At 40.0% G+C, this 20,885-nt stretch overlaps 1 protein-coding gene across 1 annotated transcript in view; it reads left to right on the forward strand.

Annotated features, from left to right (window-relative positions):
• The first annotated feature begins 2,289 nt into the window (after positions 1-2,289).
• Positions 2,290-20,885, forward strand: part of LOC131105858 (guanine nucleotide-binding protein G(s) subunit alpha-like) — a 30,897-nt gene continuing 12,301 nt past the window's right edge. Inside the window, exons 1-5 of the mRNA XM_058054278.2 lie at positions 2,290-3,430; positions 7,161-7,233; positions 9,205-9,259; positions 9,348-9,467; positions 15,759-15,856. Coding sequence (XP_057910261.1) covers positions 3,292-3,430; positions 7,161-7,233; positions 9,205-9,259; positions 9,348-9,467; positions 15,759-15,856 — 485 coding nt within the window. The 5' untranslated portion in view covers positions 2,290-3,291. The remainder of the gene's footprint in view (positions 3,431-7,160; positions 7,234-9,204; positions 9,260-9,347; positions 9,468-15,758; positions 15,857-20,885) is intronic.

The raw sequence follows: 20,885 nt of genomic DNA on the forward strand, positions 1-20,885 counted from the left end.
TACAGTTGAAGTTTTTTTTTTTTTTATAATGTACCTCGTACCGAAGTACAAAGTGATATGACCATCCAATGACATAATGGGTACCATAGTAAGTGTCAATATAGTGATATGTATAGCACATCATGACTGGTTCAAGACTCTTCATCCTTGTATTTAGCAAACATCAACTGCTTGTATTGTTTCTTGAATTGGCTCATCGTTGTGCATTGTTTGAGGTCCTTACTCAATCCATTCCATAGTTTGATTCCACATACTGAAATGCTATGGCTTTTTAACGTAGTCCTAGCATATAAGTGTTTCAAATGTAGTTCTTCCCTGAGATCATATTTCTCCTCTCTTGTATTGGATGACATTTTTAGGTAATTGGTTGTTTTTAGCCTTATGCATTATTTTAGCTGTTTGAAGATGAACTATATCAGCAAGTTGAAGTATTTGTGATTTTAGAAATAAGGAGTTAGTATGTTCTCTGTAGGCGGCATTATGAATTATCCTTACTGACCTTTTTTTGCAGTACATTTAGCGAGTGAAGGTTGCTTTTATAGCTATTACCCCATATTTCCACACAATAAGTAAGATATGGTAGAACATAGTCCTAGCATATAAGTGTTTCAAATTTAGTTCTTCCCTGAGATATTTCTCCTCTCGTAAAATGTGAGTGTAATGTTAGCACTTTAGCTCACATTGTTATGCTAATTTAACATTTGTGTCCTGTGCGCACAGTAGTGCTTCTTGGGGACATTTAAAAAGAAACACTAATGCGCATGCTCTGATGCGGGCCAAGCTGCGGACTACAAACGGCCCCTGTACCACATTTTGGACACTACTGCCCTTGAAACCAACAGACAGCCAAAAGGTGTTTCTTATTTTCTGGTTTAGATCACTGAATTGGAAAGAATTCCCACTAAGTAACCCTGACATGAAGTAAACTAAGAGTTTGTCCTTAATTATTTCAGACTTTTTGTTAAGTAAATAATCCCATAAGTGTTCAGTCATATTTTTGATAATCTACAAAGTATTGACTAAGAAGGTGTGTCCAAACTATATATTTATAAAGATGCTTACAATAGAATGATACATATACAGTAGATTATCGAAGTAATGCACATGACTGCATTGTTCAGTCATGTGATGGAATGCACGCCAGCAGTCTACAATTGCTGAATGGACGGTCAATGATAAAGCAGTAGAAGGTTAGTGTTATTGATTGATACATTGTGCAATGGACAGGTTGACAAGGACTGGACTTCAAAGAGGGCGCTTCTTCCCCTTGTGGACCTCCACTCGATGACGCTGCAGGCAATCATGTGATCTCTCTGTCAAGTCAAAGTAAGACGAAAACAGGACATAATGTCACAGTCACTTCAAAGTAAAAACACATTTCTTTAAGGTAATGAAATACATGTATTGTGAGTGGATTTGTACATTTGTGTATTTTTGTTGTGCAGTTCCAACTATTGAAACATGTCTAAATTGTTGTTATAATATAATCTAAAATTGTTCAAATATTACAGAAAATTAAGAAGATATTAGTTGGATTAAAAATATATTTTGTTACATACCCAATTGTTCAGTTCAAAACTTGGGAGTGACAAACATAGCACTCCTACCATAATGATCCTCAAATAATCCTCAAAAACAGCACCACACTCTTACCATATATAGGATCTTTGACCAGCATTTTTGCTGTACATTTTTAAAAACAACAAAGTGTTGCTTCAAATAGAGAGTCTTTAACTAGCATTTATACAGTAGGTAAGTTGGTATGGAAAGTCTGTGTAGCATTTTTGCAATCCAAGTCTTAATAACAAACACAAAGCTCTTGTAATATAGGGCATCTTTCGCTGTTTTTTTGTTTTTTTTTTTGCAGTAGATCTCCAAAAACAGCCGAGCACTCCTGTCTTATAGAGGACCTTTGACCAGCATGTTTACAGTATGTTCTTAAAAACAACAGGGTGCTTTTGTCATACAGAGAGGATCTTGACTAGGGATTTTTTTCTAATAAAACAGTTCTATTATAGAGAATATGTTTTACTTTTTGCAGCTAAAGAGCAGAGTGCTCCTGTACTCCCTGTGTTGACTCGTCCTGTTAGAGAATATGCATTTGTACACGTCCAAGATCTTACCTTTAGATGAATTTTCGACACACATATTGAAATCCATTGCTGCGAATAATAAATATTAGATTAAGAAACATTTATGGACGAGTTTGATACGTTATTTACGCTACTCGTTTTATTTAGAAAGGTCATACCGGAAATCCGGCTCCACAATCCGGAAAACTTGACCGACTGTCCGTCGTTCCCAGGGTTCCGTGAGAGCCGTTTGCCCCACCCCACCTCTTCTTCAACGCTATCTATCTCAATGTGCAATTCTCTGAAAAAAAAGTATCATTCACAGCCTCCACACCGCCAAGGAAACATTGCGTGTCTACACTTCCCGGCAACAGGCGCGACCCTTCGGCTTGTTCAAAAAAATACAACTTCTGTGTCTACGCTGGATGAGGGCTTGAAAACACGGCGGTAGGTTCCATGTCTGCTGCCTCACATGTAAGCACCATCTATTAAGGACTACAAGGGGGATCATACAACAAGACGGCCTGGAGGATCTCCATCCACAAACACCTGGACGTCGAGCTGCGTTCAAGGACACCCAGCTGCCCGAAGAACTGACAAAAAAAAACACCACCGAGGATCTTTTCACATAAATGACGAGAGGAAAAAGCACTGGGGAGAAGGGGCCTTTTTAAGGGGGTGGGGGGGGGGTCTTGATCTTTCATTTTGTCAGCATAAGGGAAGAAAAGAAGGCACTACATCGACGATTTTCCAAGTGGAGCCGTCATTTTTGAGAGGAAATATACGTTTTTTTTATTCACCTACAAGCTTGAAATGGATCTAGCCAAGATGGGCTCCGGTGGATATTAAGGATAAGAGAAGGTTTTTTTTCCAGAGGAAGAGTGGCGTGTTCATCCATGTCCATTTCACATCCCCTGGTAGTAGATGACTTCATTGCGGATTTACAGCCTGTGCTTCTCTCCTGACTTTCTTGTTGCCAGTAAATAGCCACATCCATCCATCAGTCATCCAGCCATCCATACTGGGCCAGGAGCCTTCCACACCTCCGCCTCATGTGCATCCCTCACATTCTGAGCCGGGTCTTCCACTCTTGGGCCCGTCTAGGAATTTAGATCCACCCCCCCCCCTTCCCTCAATCCCCTTCTTCCCCTTTACCAAACCCAAGTCATTGCTCTTGAACCTACCATCTTGGGATTTTGTTTGTTTTTGGGGGAGGAAGATGGGCTGTCTCGGCAACGGTAAAACGGAAGATCAACGAAATGAGGAGAAGGCCCAGAGGGAAGCCAACAAGAAGATCGAGAAGCAGCTCCAAAAAGACAAACAGATATACCGGGCCACGCACCGGCTACTACTACTAGGTGAGTATAGTGTCATCACTGCGGTGGACACCTTCCTCGGTGTGCCAAGGCATCCGGCTTCATGATGGAAGCCCCATGATTACTGCTACAGGGTCCAGGATGCCGTCCCGCTAATCCACCGGGAGTACAAATGCAAATTACAGGGGTTACTTTGGGGATTAGTGGCCTAATAACTGTCCCGTTCAGACTTAATCTGAAACTGATCCCAGATTTGGACACCTAGCTAACTAACCTAAACAGCAGGACTTTTGGACGGTAGTTCCTTAAACGCATCAGAGTGTTCTTGTCTTATCAAGTATCTGTGGGCAACATTTTTGCAGCAGGTTCCTAAAAACAGCAGAGCGTTCCTGTCTTATAGAGGATCTTTGACTGATGTTTTTGCAGTAGATCCATAACAGCAGATCATTGCTGTTTATAAAGGCTCTTTAACATTTCTATAGTAAAGCAGAGCACTCCTGCTTACAAAAGATCTTTATAATAAAGTATCTGTCATATACAGGATCTTTGACTATCGTTTTTGCAGCTTGTCCTCAAAAACAGCAGAGCACTCGTGCCTTATAGAGGATCTTTGACTAGTGTTTATGCCGCCAGTTGTTAAAAAAACACTTGACTACAGTTTTTGCTGTCAGTACTTAAAAACAGCAGAGTGTTCCTGTCTTATAGAGGCTCTTTGACTGATGTTTTTGCAGTAGATCCGTAAGAACAGCACATAATTGCTACTTATAGAGGATCTTTAACCAACATTTCTATAGTAAAGCAGAGCACTCCTGCTTACAAAAGATCTTTAATAAAGTATCTGTCATATACAGGATCTTTGACTAGCAATTTTGCAGTTTGTTCTTAAAAACAGCAGAGCTCTCATGCCTTTATAGAGGATCTTTGACGAGTGTTTATGCCGCTAGTTGTTAAAAAAAACATTTGACTACAGTTTTTGCTGTCGGTACTTAAAAACAGCAGAGTGTTCCTGTCTTATAGAGGCTCTTTGACTGATGTTTTTGCAGTAGATTCATAAGAACAGCAGATCATTGCTGCTTATAGAGGATCTTTAGCTAACATTTCTATTGTAAAGCAGAGCACTCCTACTTTAAAAAGATGTTTAATAAAGTCTCTTGTCATATACAGGATCTTGGACTAGCATTTTTGCAGCTTGTCCTTAAAAACAGAAGAGCACTCATGCCTTATAGAGAATCTTTGCAGAGTGTTTATGCCGCCAGTTGTTAAAAAAAACACTTGACTACAGTTTTTGCTGTCGGTACTTAAAAACAGCAGAGCGGTCCTGTCTTATAGAGGCTCTTTGATTGATGTTTTTGCAGTAGATCCATCAGAACAGCAGATCATTGCTGCTTATAGAGGATCTTGAACTAACATTTCTATAGTAAAGCAGAGCACTCCTGCTTACAAAAGATCTTTAATAAAGTCTCTTGTCATATACAGGATCTTTGACTAGCGTTTGTGCAGCTTGTCCTTAAAAAGAGCAGAGCACTCATGCCTTATAGAGGATCTTTGACGAGTAGTTATGCCGCTAGTTGTTAAAAAAAACACTTGCCTACAGTTTTTGCTGTTGGTACGTAAAAATAGCAGAGTGCTCCTGTTGTATAAAGGATCTTTGGCTAATGATTTTTGCAGTAGATCCATAAGAACAGCACATCATTGCTGCTTATAGAGGATCTTTGACTAATGATTTTTGTAGTAGACCCTACAAAACAACCGTTCCTATCATGTAGAGAATTTTTGACAGTTTTTCAGATTGTCACATAGAGGATCTTTGACTAGTTTTTCCCCCCAAAACAACAGAGCACCCCTGTCAGATAGAGGATCTTTTTCTTTTGCAGGGATCCCGGGGCTGTAGTTGGCTTCCAAAGTATTTTATTTAAACTTTTAAGATGCGAGCTGCCAACACGACTTGCAAATAGTCAGTCAGTCAGTCAGTCAGTCAGTCAATCGGAGACAACCTTTTCATGGTTTAAGTAGCTTTTCACAAGCAGCCATCCAGACAAGTACCTCACCCATGGTGCCAAACAAACACAAGTCAACAAATTAAGAATACCCACTGCTCTGTCTGGGACATAAGAATGGAGGGACCTTCACATACTCTTTAATAGTCAATGTTTTATCCTTCATTATTTAGTAAAACAAAATCAGTACAATTCAGTTTCATGATTTAATGTTGTGTGATGTTAAAAGAGCTTACGTAAAACGGACACAAGCTCAAATGGCAGATTGTATGACACTTTTACAGATAAAATAAGACAAATAATTCCAGATGGACTAAGGTTAAAGTAGTGTTTATCTCATCTATAGTCTGCCCACCCCTGCCCGTCAAGACGTTGAACATGTGAATCACCTGTTTGCTTTTAAACATGTCCTTGTAGTGTTTACATTGATGCTTCATTAGTCATTTAGTTCAGAAAGGATGCACAGACACTAGCGTCCATTAAAAAAAGTTATAATCTGCAGATATTTGTGCAGTTCTTTTACTAAATGAGAATCATTCTGGAGGTTGGAGAACCCTGGCCTAATTCCTGTTATGTTTTTGTGAGCACCAATATTTGCTCCTATTTCCTCCTCCATGCACAAAGTGTTTGTTTTTATGCCAGTATGAGTACAAATGTAGCTAACCAGTGTGCATGAAATGTGATGAAGTAGACACCCTTAAAGCCTGGAATTTTGCTAAGGAAGCAGGGTTTAAAAGTAATAATAATTTGGTATTTCTTAATTTTTTTAATGCATTGTCATTAGATTATGTGGCAGCCGCATGGTGGTTAGAATGTTGACCTGACCAGGGTTCGAATCTTCACATCTGTGTGTGGCATATTCATGTTTTCCTTGTACATGCATGGGTTTATTTGGGTACTCTGGCTTCATTCTACATTCCAAAATTATTTATGTTAGGTTAATTAGAGAAATTAAATTGTCCTCCCACATTCCAAAAACATGCTAGGTTAATTTGCAACTCCAAATTGTCCATAGGTATGAATGTGAGTGTGAATGGTTGTTTGTCTATATGTGCCCTGTGATTGGCTGGCGACCAGTCCAGGGTGTACCCCGCCTCTTGCCCGAAGACAGCTGGGATAGGCTCCAGCAGCCCGCGACCCTTGTGAATTTTGCTAAGGAAGCAGGGTTTAAAAGTAATAATAATTTGGTATTTCTTAATTTTTTTAATGCATTGTCATTAGAATATGTGGCAGCCGCATGGTGGTTAGAATGTTGACCTGACCAGGGTTCGAATCTCCACATCTGTGTGTGGCGTATTCATGTTTTTGTGAGGAAAAGCGGTAGAAAATGAATGAATGAATGAAATTGTCCATAGGTGTGAATGTGAGGGTGCATGTTTGTTTATATGTGCTTTGTGATTGGCTGGTGACCACACCGTGACCACATACTCTGGCTCTTGCCCAAAGCCAGCTGGGATAGGCTCCAGTTTAACCTTAAGCCTAATGAGGACAATTGCTATAGAAAATGTAGCTCCCTCTTCAGCTGTTAGTTATGATTTATCACTGCCACCTACAGGACTGGAGTAGAACTCCAACTAGTATTAACAACAACTGGGTGCTTTTACTACACATGTTGTACTCTTGTCATATACTGTAAATGAGCAATCACTACAACACAGCATACATTTCTCTTCTGAACTGTATTACATACATAAATATATGTATCTATGTAAGCATCTGAATGACAACTGCATCTTTCTGGTCTCCCATCTTGACTGTCTTTACTCTGTTTTCAGGGGCTGGCGAATCTGGGAAAAGCACGATAGTCAAGCAGATGCGAATATTGCACGTCAATGGCTTTAACTCAGAGTGAGTTGCATTCCTTTTTTTTTTTTTTTGATGTCCTCTACCAGCCCCTACAGCTGATTTTCCCAGAACTGTGCTACAGTGCTTTTAGTACTTAATGCACCGAATACAACAACTCCTAGATTTATCAGCAAAGGGACACTTAACAGCACCTCATGACTGAAGCACTGTGACATTTATAAGCAACCATTTTGAGATACCATTATGACTCTCATTCATTTTTTTTTTTAAATCCGATTCCTCTTTAAATCGTGATTAAAGAGCACAAACTGACGGAATTTGGTGTTAAATGTTGCTAAATTTATTATTAGAAGAGGCAATGCTTCTTAAGATTAAATTTATTCTTAGTTTGTTCCAGGCTTCCACATAATAACATAAAAGTTTTATTAACTGTCGTGTTTTTTAAGATATTATTAACTTCAAAGAAGTTTAAAGACATGTAGGGCTGCAACTAAGGATTATTTTAATTACAGATTAATCGGTTGATAATTTTTTTTTGATTAATCAGATAAAAAACACAGAAACACACATTTATAATTTCTGCCTCTTAGCGGCAATCCCTTTAAGAATGCATGAATGGAATTTTTCCCTCCTCAAAATCATATAAAAAATCATAGCAAAGAGGGCGAGGAAGAGGAAATTCTCCCTCCAAAATTAGAGAAGTAAAAACTGACAAACTACAAGTCGCTGGCACATACTGATGCATGATGACTGTGCATCATCAATAAATAAATAAGAAATAACAAATAAACAATGTTGGGCACATTACTTTAAAAAAAGTAATTAGTTATAGTTACTAGTAACTTCTCAAAAAAAGTAACTGAGTTACTCCACTCCAAAAGTAACTAGTAACTATTGTAGTGTGTGACTAACTTGTTTTACCTGAAACACAAAAATAATAGATCTGCTTTCATGGATGACTAAGGAAATTAAAAAATAGTCACTTTTGAGAGGCAGAAATCAGATACAGTACATTTTTAAATGAAACGATTAATTGATTACCAAAATAGGTGTCATTTAATTGAATAATTGATTAATCACAGATTAATCATTGCAGTTCTAAAGAGAAATTAACCACATTTAATAATACAAACGTTTATTTTGCTCGTATTACACTGACCCTTTTGTACTGTTGTTTTCCCTTCTGTGGTTATCATCACACTTTTCCTCTTTGCCATCACAAAAAAACACTAAAAGCAAAACATTTGTTTTTTGGGAAGCTGAAGTCACATTAGGGTTGACATTTTGCTTGAAAACTGCACAATAAATACCATATAATAATGTTTAATGTCTTGAAAAAGCCAGTACAGTCTTATGTAAGATGCATTCTCATCATGTCAGCATTTAAGTCAAATGTTTTGGAGTAAATACGACAAGATTTTGCGTGACCCAAGAAGAAAGTGTTATTTCTTTCAGCTTTCCCACAAACATGGCTGCAGGTCAAATCACCCCACCCCTCTCTTGTCTTGTGAGTTTCCTAAAACTTGAAACCAAGTAGATGCGAATGAAACAAAAGTCACATTTATCTGTTCTTGAGTTGTCACTTTTCCTTGAAAGGATGAGCCTCATCATGTGTCCGTCCTCACAGTGCCTTCAAGCAATGTGGCCTAGCGACGTATCACGTCCCTACGTGTGTTTGCCGTCTGTAATGCATTGTAATTGCAAGTTGGAAGGAAAGAATGAATGAATGAATGAGAGTCATGGTGCAGTGTTACCCACAGGACAGCAATCTGTCTGTGGCATTGGGTTGTGGTTTATTACTGGTTTCTTGTAATATTTCGACTTTATTCCCATAATATCACTTTTTTTTCCTGTAATCTAATTTTCCAAAAACCACTTTCTTTTGTTGTTTCATGATATTACAAAATAAAATTACAACTCTTTCTCCTTGGAGAAAGAACTTTTTCTCTTAATATTTTATCATGTGTATTGCAACATGTTGACTCTCGTCTGACTTTTGTTTGTTGTTCACAGGGAAAAAAAGCAGAAAATTCACGACATTAAAAACAACATTAAAGAAGCTATAGAGGTAAGAGATCTTACTATTCAATTTTTTCCTTTTATGTCAAAATGTACTACATTTTTATTATGAAACAACCTCTACTCTCTCCATTCAGACCATCGTGTCCGCCATGAGTACGCTCACACCACCGTGCCAGCTAGCCTGCCCTGCTAACCAGCCCCGCATCGACTATGTCCAAAATCAAATCAACCAGAAGGATTTCGAGTTTCCGTCGGTAAGCCATAACAACACCTTGAAACATTTGGCACATTTGCATACAAAACATCACTAAGAGGATAGTAATATGCTGTAATCAATAGCAATGTCTGCAGCTAGGCATTGGTCAGTTACCGGTTTCAAAGTCTACCATTGTATGAGGATTTGATAAAGGCAAACGTGTTGTCATTCATTGTCAATGTTGTTGGTCGGCCCGTTCCTCACATTGTGGGTCGCCAAATGTGGAGATGGGATTCAGAATTCCAGCGGCAGTTGAGGATAACTGGTATAAACCGTCAAACCGTTAACTCTCCGCTGTACAACAAGCAACAACCACTTAGCAACAGTTGCTAACAACAGAAACAACAATCAGAAACGGAAATAAAACTTGATTATGCAAGCAAATGAAATACATAATCCAACCATTGTAAAAAGATTGTGGACAATTTATGACCTGCCCACTCGCCATGCTATGAAATATTTCAAAATACCTTGAAAATGCGATCATACCGTCAGAATCTCATACTGGCCCACCCCTATCTGTAACAAGACTCGAACCTGTGGTCATCCAGTCCGAAGCCAAAAAGACTAACTGCTGTAAGCACTGCTTATTCGTTCAATATGTGGTATAAAGTAGACAAGTTTCTTTCCTACTCATCAACAAGCAGTCATAAGAGGCTTGTGATTGGAGCGCTGCGGCTCCACAAAGCCGATGTGTGTGCACCACTTTGGAAGCTGGCAGCCAGCTTCTTTGTCTGATAGTGCCCCGAAAACAGCATGGACACACCCATTTGTTAACACTGCTTTATCTATGTGAAATATGTAAACCAGGGATGTCTAAAATGCAGCTCGCCATTTGTGGGCCACATTTTTTATGGGCTAGTGAACGACACATTGTAGAAACAAAATATAAAATAAAACGAAGAAGCATACATTAGCAAGAAAAGATAGGAATTGTAGACGCATAGGAGTCTGAAAAAAATTGACATTTTGCCCAAATCTGTTACCAGCAAGTATTCCAGGCTATGTATGATTCATCCATGCCATACATAGTCATACATAGTCCTAGGGAGATGTAGACCTTATGATGGCCCTGTGTTTACATGTCCTGGAGGTACCAGGCCAGGTGTGCTGCTGCTGCTACTACAGGTGAGTCTCTCTGTCAAGTGAGGCTCTAATTAGCAGCCCGTTTCAGGAGCCTGTCGATTGAATGAGCTTCTCACCTGAGAGGTCCTCGCCCGCCTATTAGCGTGGATTGTCTGTAATGACCCCCTAAATGGGTCTCATGGGACACATCCTTTTGCTTGCTTGCCACCTCTGAGGGATTCCCCATCACTTCAGTGATGATGTTATACTTATTTCCTGCCGTCATGTGGATGTAAAGAGATGTTCCACATGAGTTTATCAGTGAGTCTCTAAATTCTGCTTGGTTGTGATGTTAATCCACTGCTCCCACTCTATATTACTAAGTAGATAAAGATGTAAAAGAATGGGAAACTACATTTGAATGAGCACAAACAAGCAACAACAGGCGGTCTGGAAACGATGTCGACTGCTAAAGCCAATATTCAAATGTTAAGCAGCATAATAAAATGTCAGCAGAGCGCACTGTGAAGATGACATAGTGTTGCCTTTATGCGGTGTCATGGCAAAACAACGCGTAAACCATGGGCATCCAAAGTACGACCTGGAGGACATTTTCAACCATACTGTAAAAATAAAATTTAAGTAATCCACGACATTATTATTTATTATTTATTATTTATTATTTATTATTTATTATTTATTATTTATTATTTATTATTTATTATTTACTATTTACTATTTACTATTTACTATTTACTATTTACTATTTACTATTTACTATTTATTATTTATTATTTATTTTCTACCGCTTTTTCCTCATTATTATTTATTATTCTAATACATTAATATGTAGATTTTCTTATGGTAGCTTAGCATATATTTACCTACTTTTGAGAGTTTTTAGCATCTTCAAAGTACAAAATGTTTTATTTGAGAATTATATTTATTGTGGAATTACCTACCGGGCCATAGCTTCACGTTTTTTGGACTTTTGCCCATTACCCATAATCCTTGTGTGAATTTTTATTTTGGACTGCTTTTACAAGGTGTTTCAAGTTCAATATTAGTTTACAATGTTGAATTTGTGTTTTTTTTAGAACAAAATACAAATACATCAATCTGCTTCCCTTTTCTGTAAACAACCTTTTTGTTCCATCCAACCATTTTTTACCGCTTATCCTCACTGGGGTTGCGAATATGCTGGAGCCTATCCCAGATGTCTTCGGGCTGGAGGCGGGGTACAACCTAGAATGGTTGTTTATTGTTTTTTTTTTTTTACATAAAAATTGCAAACTGCTTGTAGATTATTCAATTAAATCCAACAAACTACATTTTCATTAAAATATAATTGACAAAAAAATAAATCATATATAATAGGCACAAGGGTTCTTTTTTGAAAGTGCAAATTCCTTTTTGCACCTTTTTAAAAGTTTTTAGCCCGGTTTCTCAAGGACAGCACACTGTTTTCATCTTATCCACTCATCTTTGTCTGCTTACGTATTTCCAACCAGGAAACTTTAACCACAGAAGAGGGTTTTTAAAGCTCTGGTTTCAACTTGTCGCTATCCCTATCCATGACTCCGCAACCCTAAGGATGGGCTGTATTGTATGTGTTTACCGAGTAGACGCGTGACTATATTGTGGGGTACTTATACTTCCTGTTCCTCACTAAATGTTTACCTTACAGAAAAATGTGACACCAAAAACACTCTTATTCAAAGCACTTATAAGTTGTTGAATTTGAATTTGTGTGTCATAAGAAACAAGGGACAATATATCTTTCAACCGTATTAAGTTATCGACTTACGGGTGTTGTTTTCATTTCATGCCGCGGTAGATGTGCCTGCACGCACGCTCATACCAGGCAAGAGCCTTGCTATCTTAAAACATTCATGTTGTTTCCTGTGCTCCATGTTAAGTGTGGGCTGATTTTAAAGATAATATACAGCCATTGAAAATCTAATATCTCACTGTGTTGTTGAACAGATGCGGTACAATGAACAACCAAGTCATCTGTGAGTCATAAAGCTTCTGATGGGGGCAAAATGGGTGTGACAGCCCGTGAACATGTTTTTATGTGGACATTTTTGTAGAACTCTTAACACGAGAAAGTTGGGAAAATATACAAAATATCTATGTTCATGTAGATATGGCCTACAGATGAATCAGATTTGTTGTCATTTTTTCCTCTGCAAAGTTTCTGTTTAAGCCATTGCATGTTTTTGTGCAAGCAGAGCAAAGTCTTGTCCTGATACCGTCTCGAGAATGTCATTGCATTGTATTGCATATCACATTGACCGATCTGAGACCTGTCCCTCCTGATGGGTCTCACTGGAGGAGATACTAAACCAGGGGTCAGCAACCTTTAGCATGAAAAGAGCCATTTTGCCTCCTCTTCCGGTAAAGGAAAGGGGGCTGGAGCTGCGGGACACGACACAGCTTAGAAACTTTTAAAAGTTTGTTTGCATTCTTTTGGTTGTGTTCTGGGCTGCACGGCGACCGACTGGTTAGCACGCAGGCCTCACAGCTCGGAGACCCGAGTTCAATTCCACCTTCGGCCATCTCTTTGTGGAGTTTGCATGTTCTCCCCGTGCATGCGTGGGGGTTCTCCGATTTCCTTCCACATTCCAAAAACATGCTAGGTTAATTGGCGACTCCAAATTGTCCATATGTATGAATGTGAGTGTGAATGGTTGTTTGTCTATATGTGCCCTGCGATTGGCTGGCGACCAGTCCAGGGTGTACCCCGCCTCTCGCCCGAAGACAGCTGGGATAGGCTCCAGTACCCTCCGCGACCCTCATGAGGACAAGCAGTAGAAAATGGATGAATGAATGGTCCTGTTCTTCAGTGTCTTTGCAGGGAGGAGCGTTTCTTTCATTTTCTATAATTAATGATAGTAATTTCTTGTTTATTTTTTTTTAATTCGGAGAATGATTTATGAATGATTCTTTAATTTATTCTCCATCATTGAATGGCTTCCTCCTCCTTACAATCTCCAGTGCAATCACAACGATAGCAGCTGGAGTTGAGTTTGGAGCTGTCAGCCACTTCTTGAAAGTATGTTTGATGTGTTCAACATTCTGTATATGTAAGTTTAGTAAGTAAGTAAGTAAGTAAGTTTTATTTATATAGCACCTTTCTCAGACAAAAGTCACAAAGTGCTTCACAAAAGGCAAAACACAGGGTTAAAATACACATAAAAAATACAATAAAACAATAAAACAATGTACAATAAAAATAGACATAAAACAGTACATAAAAACAGTATACAATAAAATAGACTAAATAAATATATGATGGTCATAATACCCTAAATCTACTGAGCTGGGTATGCCTGCAAAAACAAGTGAGTTTTAAGGTTACTCTTAAATGCATCGACAGAGTCAAGCGAACGTAGGGAGGGTGGAAGGTCATTCCAGAGCCTCGGCGCAACAACCTGAAAAGATAGGTCTCCTCGGGTCCTAAAACGACTACGAGGGACCATGAGTAAATTTTGATCTGACGATCTCAGCCTCCGAGAGGGGGTATAGGGACGCAACAAGTCTCGTATGTAGACAGGGGCCTGGCCGTGCAAGGCTCTAAAAGTGAGCACCAGGATTTTAAAATTCACACGGAATGAGACTGGGAGCCAATGGAGAGCTTTCAGAATCGGTCTGATGTGAGCCCTTCTGTTGCATCGGGTCAATAACCGCGCAGCAGTTACTTCCTCAATCGCTCCCTGACGGGAGTTGGATACTTTTCAGATCAAAAGCTGATTACTTGTTTAGGAAATGTCTTTCAGTTTTGCATTTTCTGTTGTTTGCTGATTTCTCGCCGCATATGAAGCACACGGGTAGCTAAGTCAGCGTCATTGGCAGTGAAGGCAAAAGAATATATCCATTCAGAATTAAACTCTTTATTTTTTCCCAGTATTTTTCTTTTTCGGGAAGTTTTCATGGTTATGGATAGCTTACCGCGAAGGTAGCATACTCTCAAGATGTTTTTTTTTTTTTTTGTCCCGACAATGCATCTTAGCCTTTTGGGTCGAGGTGTCACAAGGCAATTAGTCCATGAGACCAGATGATACCCAAGATTGGGTTTACGAGATGAGATTTTATTATCCATCCATCCATTTTCTATACCGCTTAGCCTCACGAGGGTCGCGGGGGTGCTGGAGCCTATCCCAGCTGTCTTCAGGAGAGAGGCTGTGTACACCCTGGACTGGTCGCCAGCCAATCACAGGGCACATATAGACAAACAACCATTCACACTCACATTCATACCTATGGACAATTTGGAGTCGCCAATTAGCCTAGCATGTTTTTGGAATGTGGGAGGAAACCGGAGTACCCGGAGAAAACCCACGCATGCACGGGAGAACATGCAAACTCCACACAGAGATGACCGAGGGTGGAATTGAACTAGCGTCTTCTAGCAGTGTGGCCTGGGCGCTAGCCGCTTGTCCACCGTGCAGCGAGATTTTATTATATTAGTTTATATTTTTAGGAAAAGTACAATGAAAAAGTAGTTCCAGTAATAATATAGTAATTAGGGTACCTTTATTTATTTTATACGTATTGTTTTTTTTCATTGTCCATTACAGTATAGTATGTGACACCTTATTTGTTGCCATTATCATTCCCCAAATGACTTTATTCAGGCTTCTGTTTTTAAAATGACCTTTAGTACGTGTGCACATAGCCTCCAAATACCTGTATTTAAAGTCCTTGATCGTGTCTAACATGAGCCCCATCCAGGACGGTACAGCTGATTTTGAAAGGTTCTTACTCCTGTCTGTGGCAGCCGTCCCGTTTCCACACTTCTGCAACTGCCAGTTAACTATGTTACTGCTGAGACAGTTGGGGAGGGGGCGCACAGTGCAGCCCTTGCCCTGAAAATGGCTTAATTGTGCTCTCACAGCATTGTATGCGAGTATCTAAAGATCATAGCGAGGAGATAGCAGGCCCTCGTGCAGTGACAGCCAAGCTTTGTGTTAGCACAAAGCTCTTCATTTCCTCTAAAGTTATGAACTCTGTGAACTCTTCTATTTCCTGCCTCTGAGTCCTGCTCCTCTTCGTTTTTCTCCCATTTAACATCGTTGCCCCCCCCTGACTCCCATGTCCTAACCCCTCCGGGCCGAGATGAGGTCTTAAAACTTGGGGACGCAGCCCCTACTTCAAAGAACACACATACTATTAGTCATGCTTTCATTTTTCACTTATCTTTTCTTGTGTCTTTCTCCAGGAGTTTTATGACCATGCAAAGACCCTTTGGCAGGACGAGGGTGTGCGGGCCTGCTGGGAAAGATCCAACGAATATCAGCTCATCGACTGTGCACAGTAGTAAGTGGCATCGCTCCGTGTCACCTGGTTTACATGAGCACATGATGTTTCACATGATTAGGCCAGTTTTCCGGTTTTTACATACCGGTGAGGTCTATTGTCTGGAAATTACGGTGATTTTTGTGTGCTTTAATGCAAATGAGCTGCGTGTGTTCACAAGTTTGTGTCTCCAAGAATCGCTGTTGTGTACTTAATCCACTTTTACATATACACCGTAACGGTAATATACACTTCACTTGTCCAGTGTATCCTTTTTCTATACCGCTTATCCTCTCTAGGGTCGTGGGCATGCTGGAGCCTATCCCAGCTGTCTTCGTGCAAGAGGCACGGTACACCCCAGACTGGTCGCCAGCCAATCACAGGGCACATATAGACAAACAACCATTCACACTCACATTCATACCTATGGACAATTTGGAGTCGTCAATTAACCTAACATGCATTGACTCCATCGGAAACCGGACTACCTGAAGAAGGGAGGCTTTACAGCAGGGGTCTCAAACTCAATTTACTTGGGGGCCACTGGAGCTAGGGTCTAGGTGAGACTGGGCCGCATCAGGTTTTCCAAAAAAACAAAAACGCATTTATTAAAAACAGAAAAATATACAAACTTTTTCAGTGCTTTTGTTCCGATTTTCTACAATAAAAGCTCTGATAAAACATTCCACTGTTCTCAAATATCTTACTTTTTAGTTTTCTGCACAAAATAAGATGAAAAATAAATAAACAAATCAAAAAAAAAGAAAATCAATCAATCAGTAATAAATAAATTTAATAATAATTATAATAAAACGGCAAATAATAAAAGCCACATAGTTGGTGGGTAGACAATTTTTTTTTTTTCAGATTAAAATGAACAAAGCATTATTAGAGCCCTGTAGACATGACAAAACACGACTATAGTCGCATTTATACTCTTTTTATTTACAACATATTGCGCAACTGCAGGGTCTTGAAACACATGCTAACTCGCAAACTAGAGAGCTAGCGACCTAAACGGTAGCCTCCAAGTTATTTCCTTTAAACCTAAAAAGCCAAAAACTTACCACTTCCACACGGATAGGGAGGATAACTCTTAACAGTTATTTAACCTTTAACATGAACGTTAATCAAACGTAATATTTTTTTCTGGGTACATGATACCATACAGCATCCATATCAAACTTGCGCGGGCCGCACTAACACTAAACTTTCGTATCAAGGCGGGGGCCTCAAACTAGTGTCCTGCGGGCCACATTTGACCCGCGGGCCGTGTGTTTGAGACAGTGTAAAAACCATAAGATGTGTACCAGGTGAATTGAGGCTCTGCATGTGAGACTCTCATGGAAAAGAACACCTCTAGAAAAAGCAAAAAACAATTATTATTAAAAGGATTCCCATAGCAGCTGCACCAGACGTAAGTCAGGTTAGTAGTGCTTTTGGTGGGGCACTATTTTCAGCTGAGGGTTTTGAGGGAAGTTATTTCCAGCAGCAGAAGCAATGTGTTTGCAGCTTGACTAAGAATCAGCACCAGAGCTGGTGTTAATTTTAATGCGGCTACTTGTCATCAAGACAGACTGCTGGTGGATCTGTTACATCGCCATGGTTACCAGATGATGCATCCTTCTGACTTTGATATCACACAAGTCAGGGTTGGCTCTTGTGTCTTGTATATCTGCACCATTGGGTGAAGTACCAGCTTTCACATCTTTTGAGCTTTGGTGTATTCTGTTGACGAGCTAATGCTAACAACAAGGGGTGCTCTATGCTGCTGATTCCAAAACTTATCATTCACCGGTGATATCCGCCAATACTGATACCGATGCTGCATCTCAAGTTTTTTCTTATGTTGAAAAATGTATCTTATTAATCATGAATAAATTTCATTTTCGAAGCTGGGGACCAATAATGACCCATGGGCCACACCTTGGACACCCCTGCATGTAGCTGAGTTATTCCTATTGATGATAGATTCTATTGACGTTTCTTAACTCAATGTTTCCGTGTCCGTGTCCTCCCCCACACTTGAAGGCATTCGCTGGTCACATGAGGGTATTGAGGGCGGAGGCTTGCTGCTACAGGCGTGTGCAGCATGCATGTGCTGGTGTGCTCATGCACGTGCAAATGGTTGACATTCTTCCCTTCTCTCCTTTGTGTTTTCTGTGTCCTTTTGCCCTCATTGGATGTCACGGTTGTGACTTTTGGTGAGAAGATTGTAACAGTGTCGCCTTTGCAAAATGTGGAATTGAATAAATTACGAACAAATTATGTTTTCATCAAAGTGGGTTAGTGCATGGGAGCACTAGAATAGTATCACAAGACACCCAACTCATGACACGAGATGATGCACAAGATTGGGTCCACAACAACAAGATGAGATTTTAACATTCATTTTAAGAAAAGTACAATAAACTTGGGCGAGTAGTTAGCGCGCAGGCCACACAGCTAGGAGACCCGAGTTCGATTCCACCCTCGGCTATCTCTTTGTGGAGTTTGCATGTTCTCCCCATGCGTGCGTGGGTTTCCTCCCACATTCCAAAAACATGCTAGGTTAATTGGCAACTCCAAATTGTCCATAGGTATGAATGTGAGTGTGAATGGTTGTTTGTCTATATGTGCCCTGTGATTGGCTGGCGACCAGTGCAGGGTGTACCCCACCTCTTGCCCGAATATTGCTGGGATAGGCTCCAGCACCCCAACTAAATGAATGAATGCAACAAACTTTTTTTTTTTTTTACTGAACCGAGTCACCTTTCAAGTATTGCCATAGTTTGATATACCCGTATCACCATTTTGTTAAACTAGCATCCAGCATCTATTACATTGGACAAGTGCACACTTACGGGCGGCACTGTGGTCGAGTGGTTAACGCGCAGACCTCACAGCTAGGAGACCAGGGTTCAATTCCACCCTCGGCCATCTCTGTGTGGAGTTTGCAGACCTCACAGCTAGGAGACCAGGGTTCAATTCCACCCTCGGCCATCTCTGTGTGGAGTTTGCATGTTCTCCCCGTGCATGCGTGGGTTTTCTCCGGGTACTCCGGTTTCCTCCCACATTCCAAAAACATGCTAGGTTAATTGGCGACTCCAAATTGTCCATAGGTATGAATGTGAGTGTGAATGGTTGTTTGTCTATATGTGCCCTGTGATTGGCTGGCAACCAGTCCAGGGTGTACCCCGCCTCTCGCCCCAAGACAGCTGGGATAGGCTCCAGCACCCCCCCACACTCAAACACAGGTCATTAGCATTAAAGCTACAGACACACAAAAAGGTACTATATCCCTGGTAGGGCTTAGTAAAACCACTTAAACCTTCTAAATTCCAGCAACAAGGCTAGATCTTGCACACACTTCCAATACACTATTGTGGGACATCTGACACTCACTTTGATCATTACTGATGCCTTTGTCTTTCGATATTTTTTGACTAATAATACAACATAGTCAACCACGAAACAGCAATCATTTATTCATTATTTTTTTAGGGCTGTCAAAGTTTCCTTTAACGATAAATAACATGCACTCCTCCTCTTTGACCCTGGGCCCACACCGAAATTTGACTGAAGAACGGTAACTCTGTAGCCACAAGCTGGAACAACTTGGGAGTTGCATGACTTTAGGCCCCAAGCAGCCAAATTCTGGATCAGACATTAATTTCCTTTTTAGCTCTTAACTCTTTTTTTTATTATCACCAAGTGTGCCCCTTCACGTCTACTTATGCCTCCGATGTCTTCTCCAACATTGTTTTCTCCATTATGGATCCGATCCTCGGCTGGGTGGCCAGACCGGAAGTCCTCCACTCCCCCTTCCCGCCTCTCCTCTCTCTGTGTACTTATGTAAACGGAGAAGAAGCAGAGAACTAGAGAGAGGGGAGAGTTCTATTTTTAGCTCAGGCGGGTTGCAGAAAGAGAAAGAATGAACGAGTGTGTGTCGAGAGAGAGAGGGACAAACTCGAGAATTATCGATGAAAGTTGTTGCCGTTAAATGAGATTGTTGAACTTTGGTCAACAGCAACACAACCACATATACAGTACACAAGCTTTTTAAAATTACGCTTTAGACATTTTAGACTTCCAAAGGGAAAAGAGGAAGACGTGGAAGTTGCAAGAAGGCTCGTTTCCACGTAAAAGTAGAGTTGGGTACTAATTAACTTAGCGTCTTTGTCGAACTAGGTACCTAAGGGCTGGAGCTAGACCCCTCCTTCATCGGTTAACACAAAGTGCACCTCTAGAAAATTGTTGACGCGGACCACAGAGCTGTGATTGGTCTGCTTTTTTGAAATACATAATTCTTCTTCTTCCCTTCTGCTTAAGCACCACTTTTAATTTGAACGCATATTTCTACAGTATGTAGAAAATTGACTCATGCTTCATGTCAATTAGTTCGCTTCAGTTGCCATCGTTTAATTCTACTACACAGGAAGTAGCTAGTCAACCAAAGTTTTGGTTTGTTCACAGTCAGTAATACACTGCCCCTAGTGTTTTGGCAGAGAATTGCAAGTCACAAGCTCAGACCCTGCAGAAGGGCTGGCGTAGTGACTATATGTGCTCTGCTTTTAACCATGTTTTAGCTGTTTATAAACGAATTAATGTTGTATTTTAATGTATCTTTTACTCTATTTATTTGATTTTATTCAACTCCATTTTTTCTGTAAAGCGTATTTGAGTATTTTGAAAAGTGCTATACAAATAAAATTTATTATTATTATTATACTGTAGCATAATGGTGCCTTAAAAACGGTTAATTAGTAGGGGGTGTAACAGTATGCCATAGGGGTGGAGGAATTATAGGTTATCACATGGTTTGTCTGGTATCAGACCAGGTATCATGCCCCCAAGTGTCAGTCTCGGGCTGATACTGGCATGATACTGGGCCTGATACCAGACAAACCGTGTAATGATCTTATTATCACATACTATTCAATCATGAGCTTATTATCACGTACTATTTAATCAAAAGACCATTTTGTTTCCAGACAATTTTCAGTTTATTACATGTATTATATCTAAACGGTGTAAACACAACAATTGCAAAAATATTTCAACAATAATA

The sequence above is a fragment of the Doryrhamphus excisus genome, linkage group LG18 (assembly GCF_037039965.1).
Source record: "Doryrhamphus excisus strain RoL-2023G ecotype Guam linkage group LG18, RoL_Dexc_Guam_v1.1, whole genome shotgun sequence".
NCBI lineage: Eukaryota > Metazoa > Chordata > Actinopteri > Syngnathiformes > Syngnathidae > Doryrhamphus > Doryrhamphus excisus.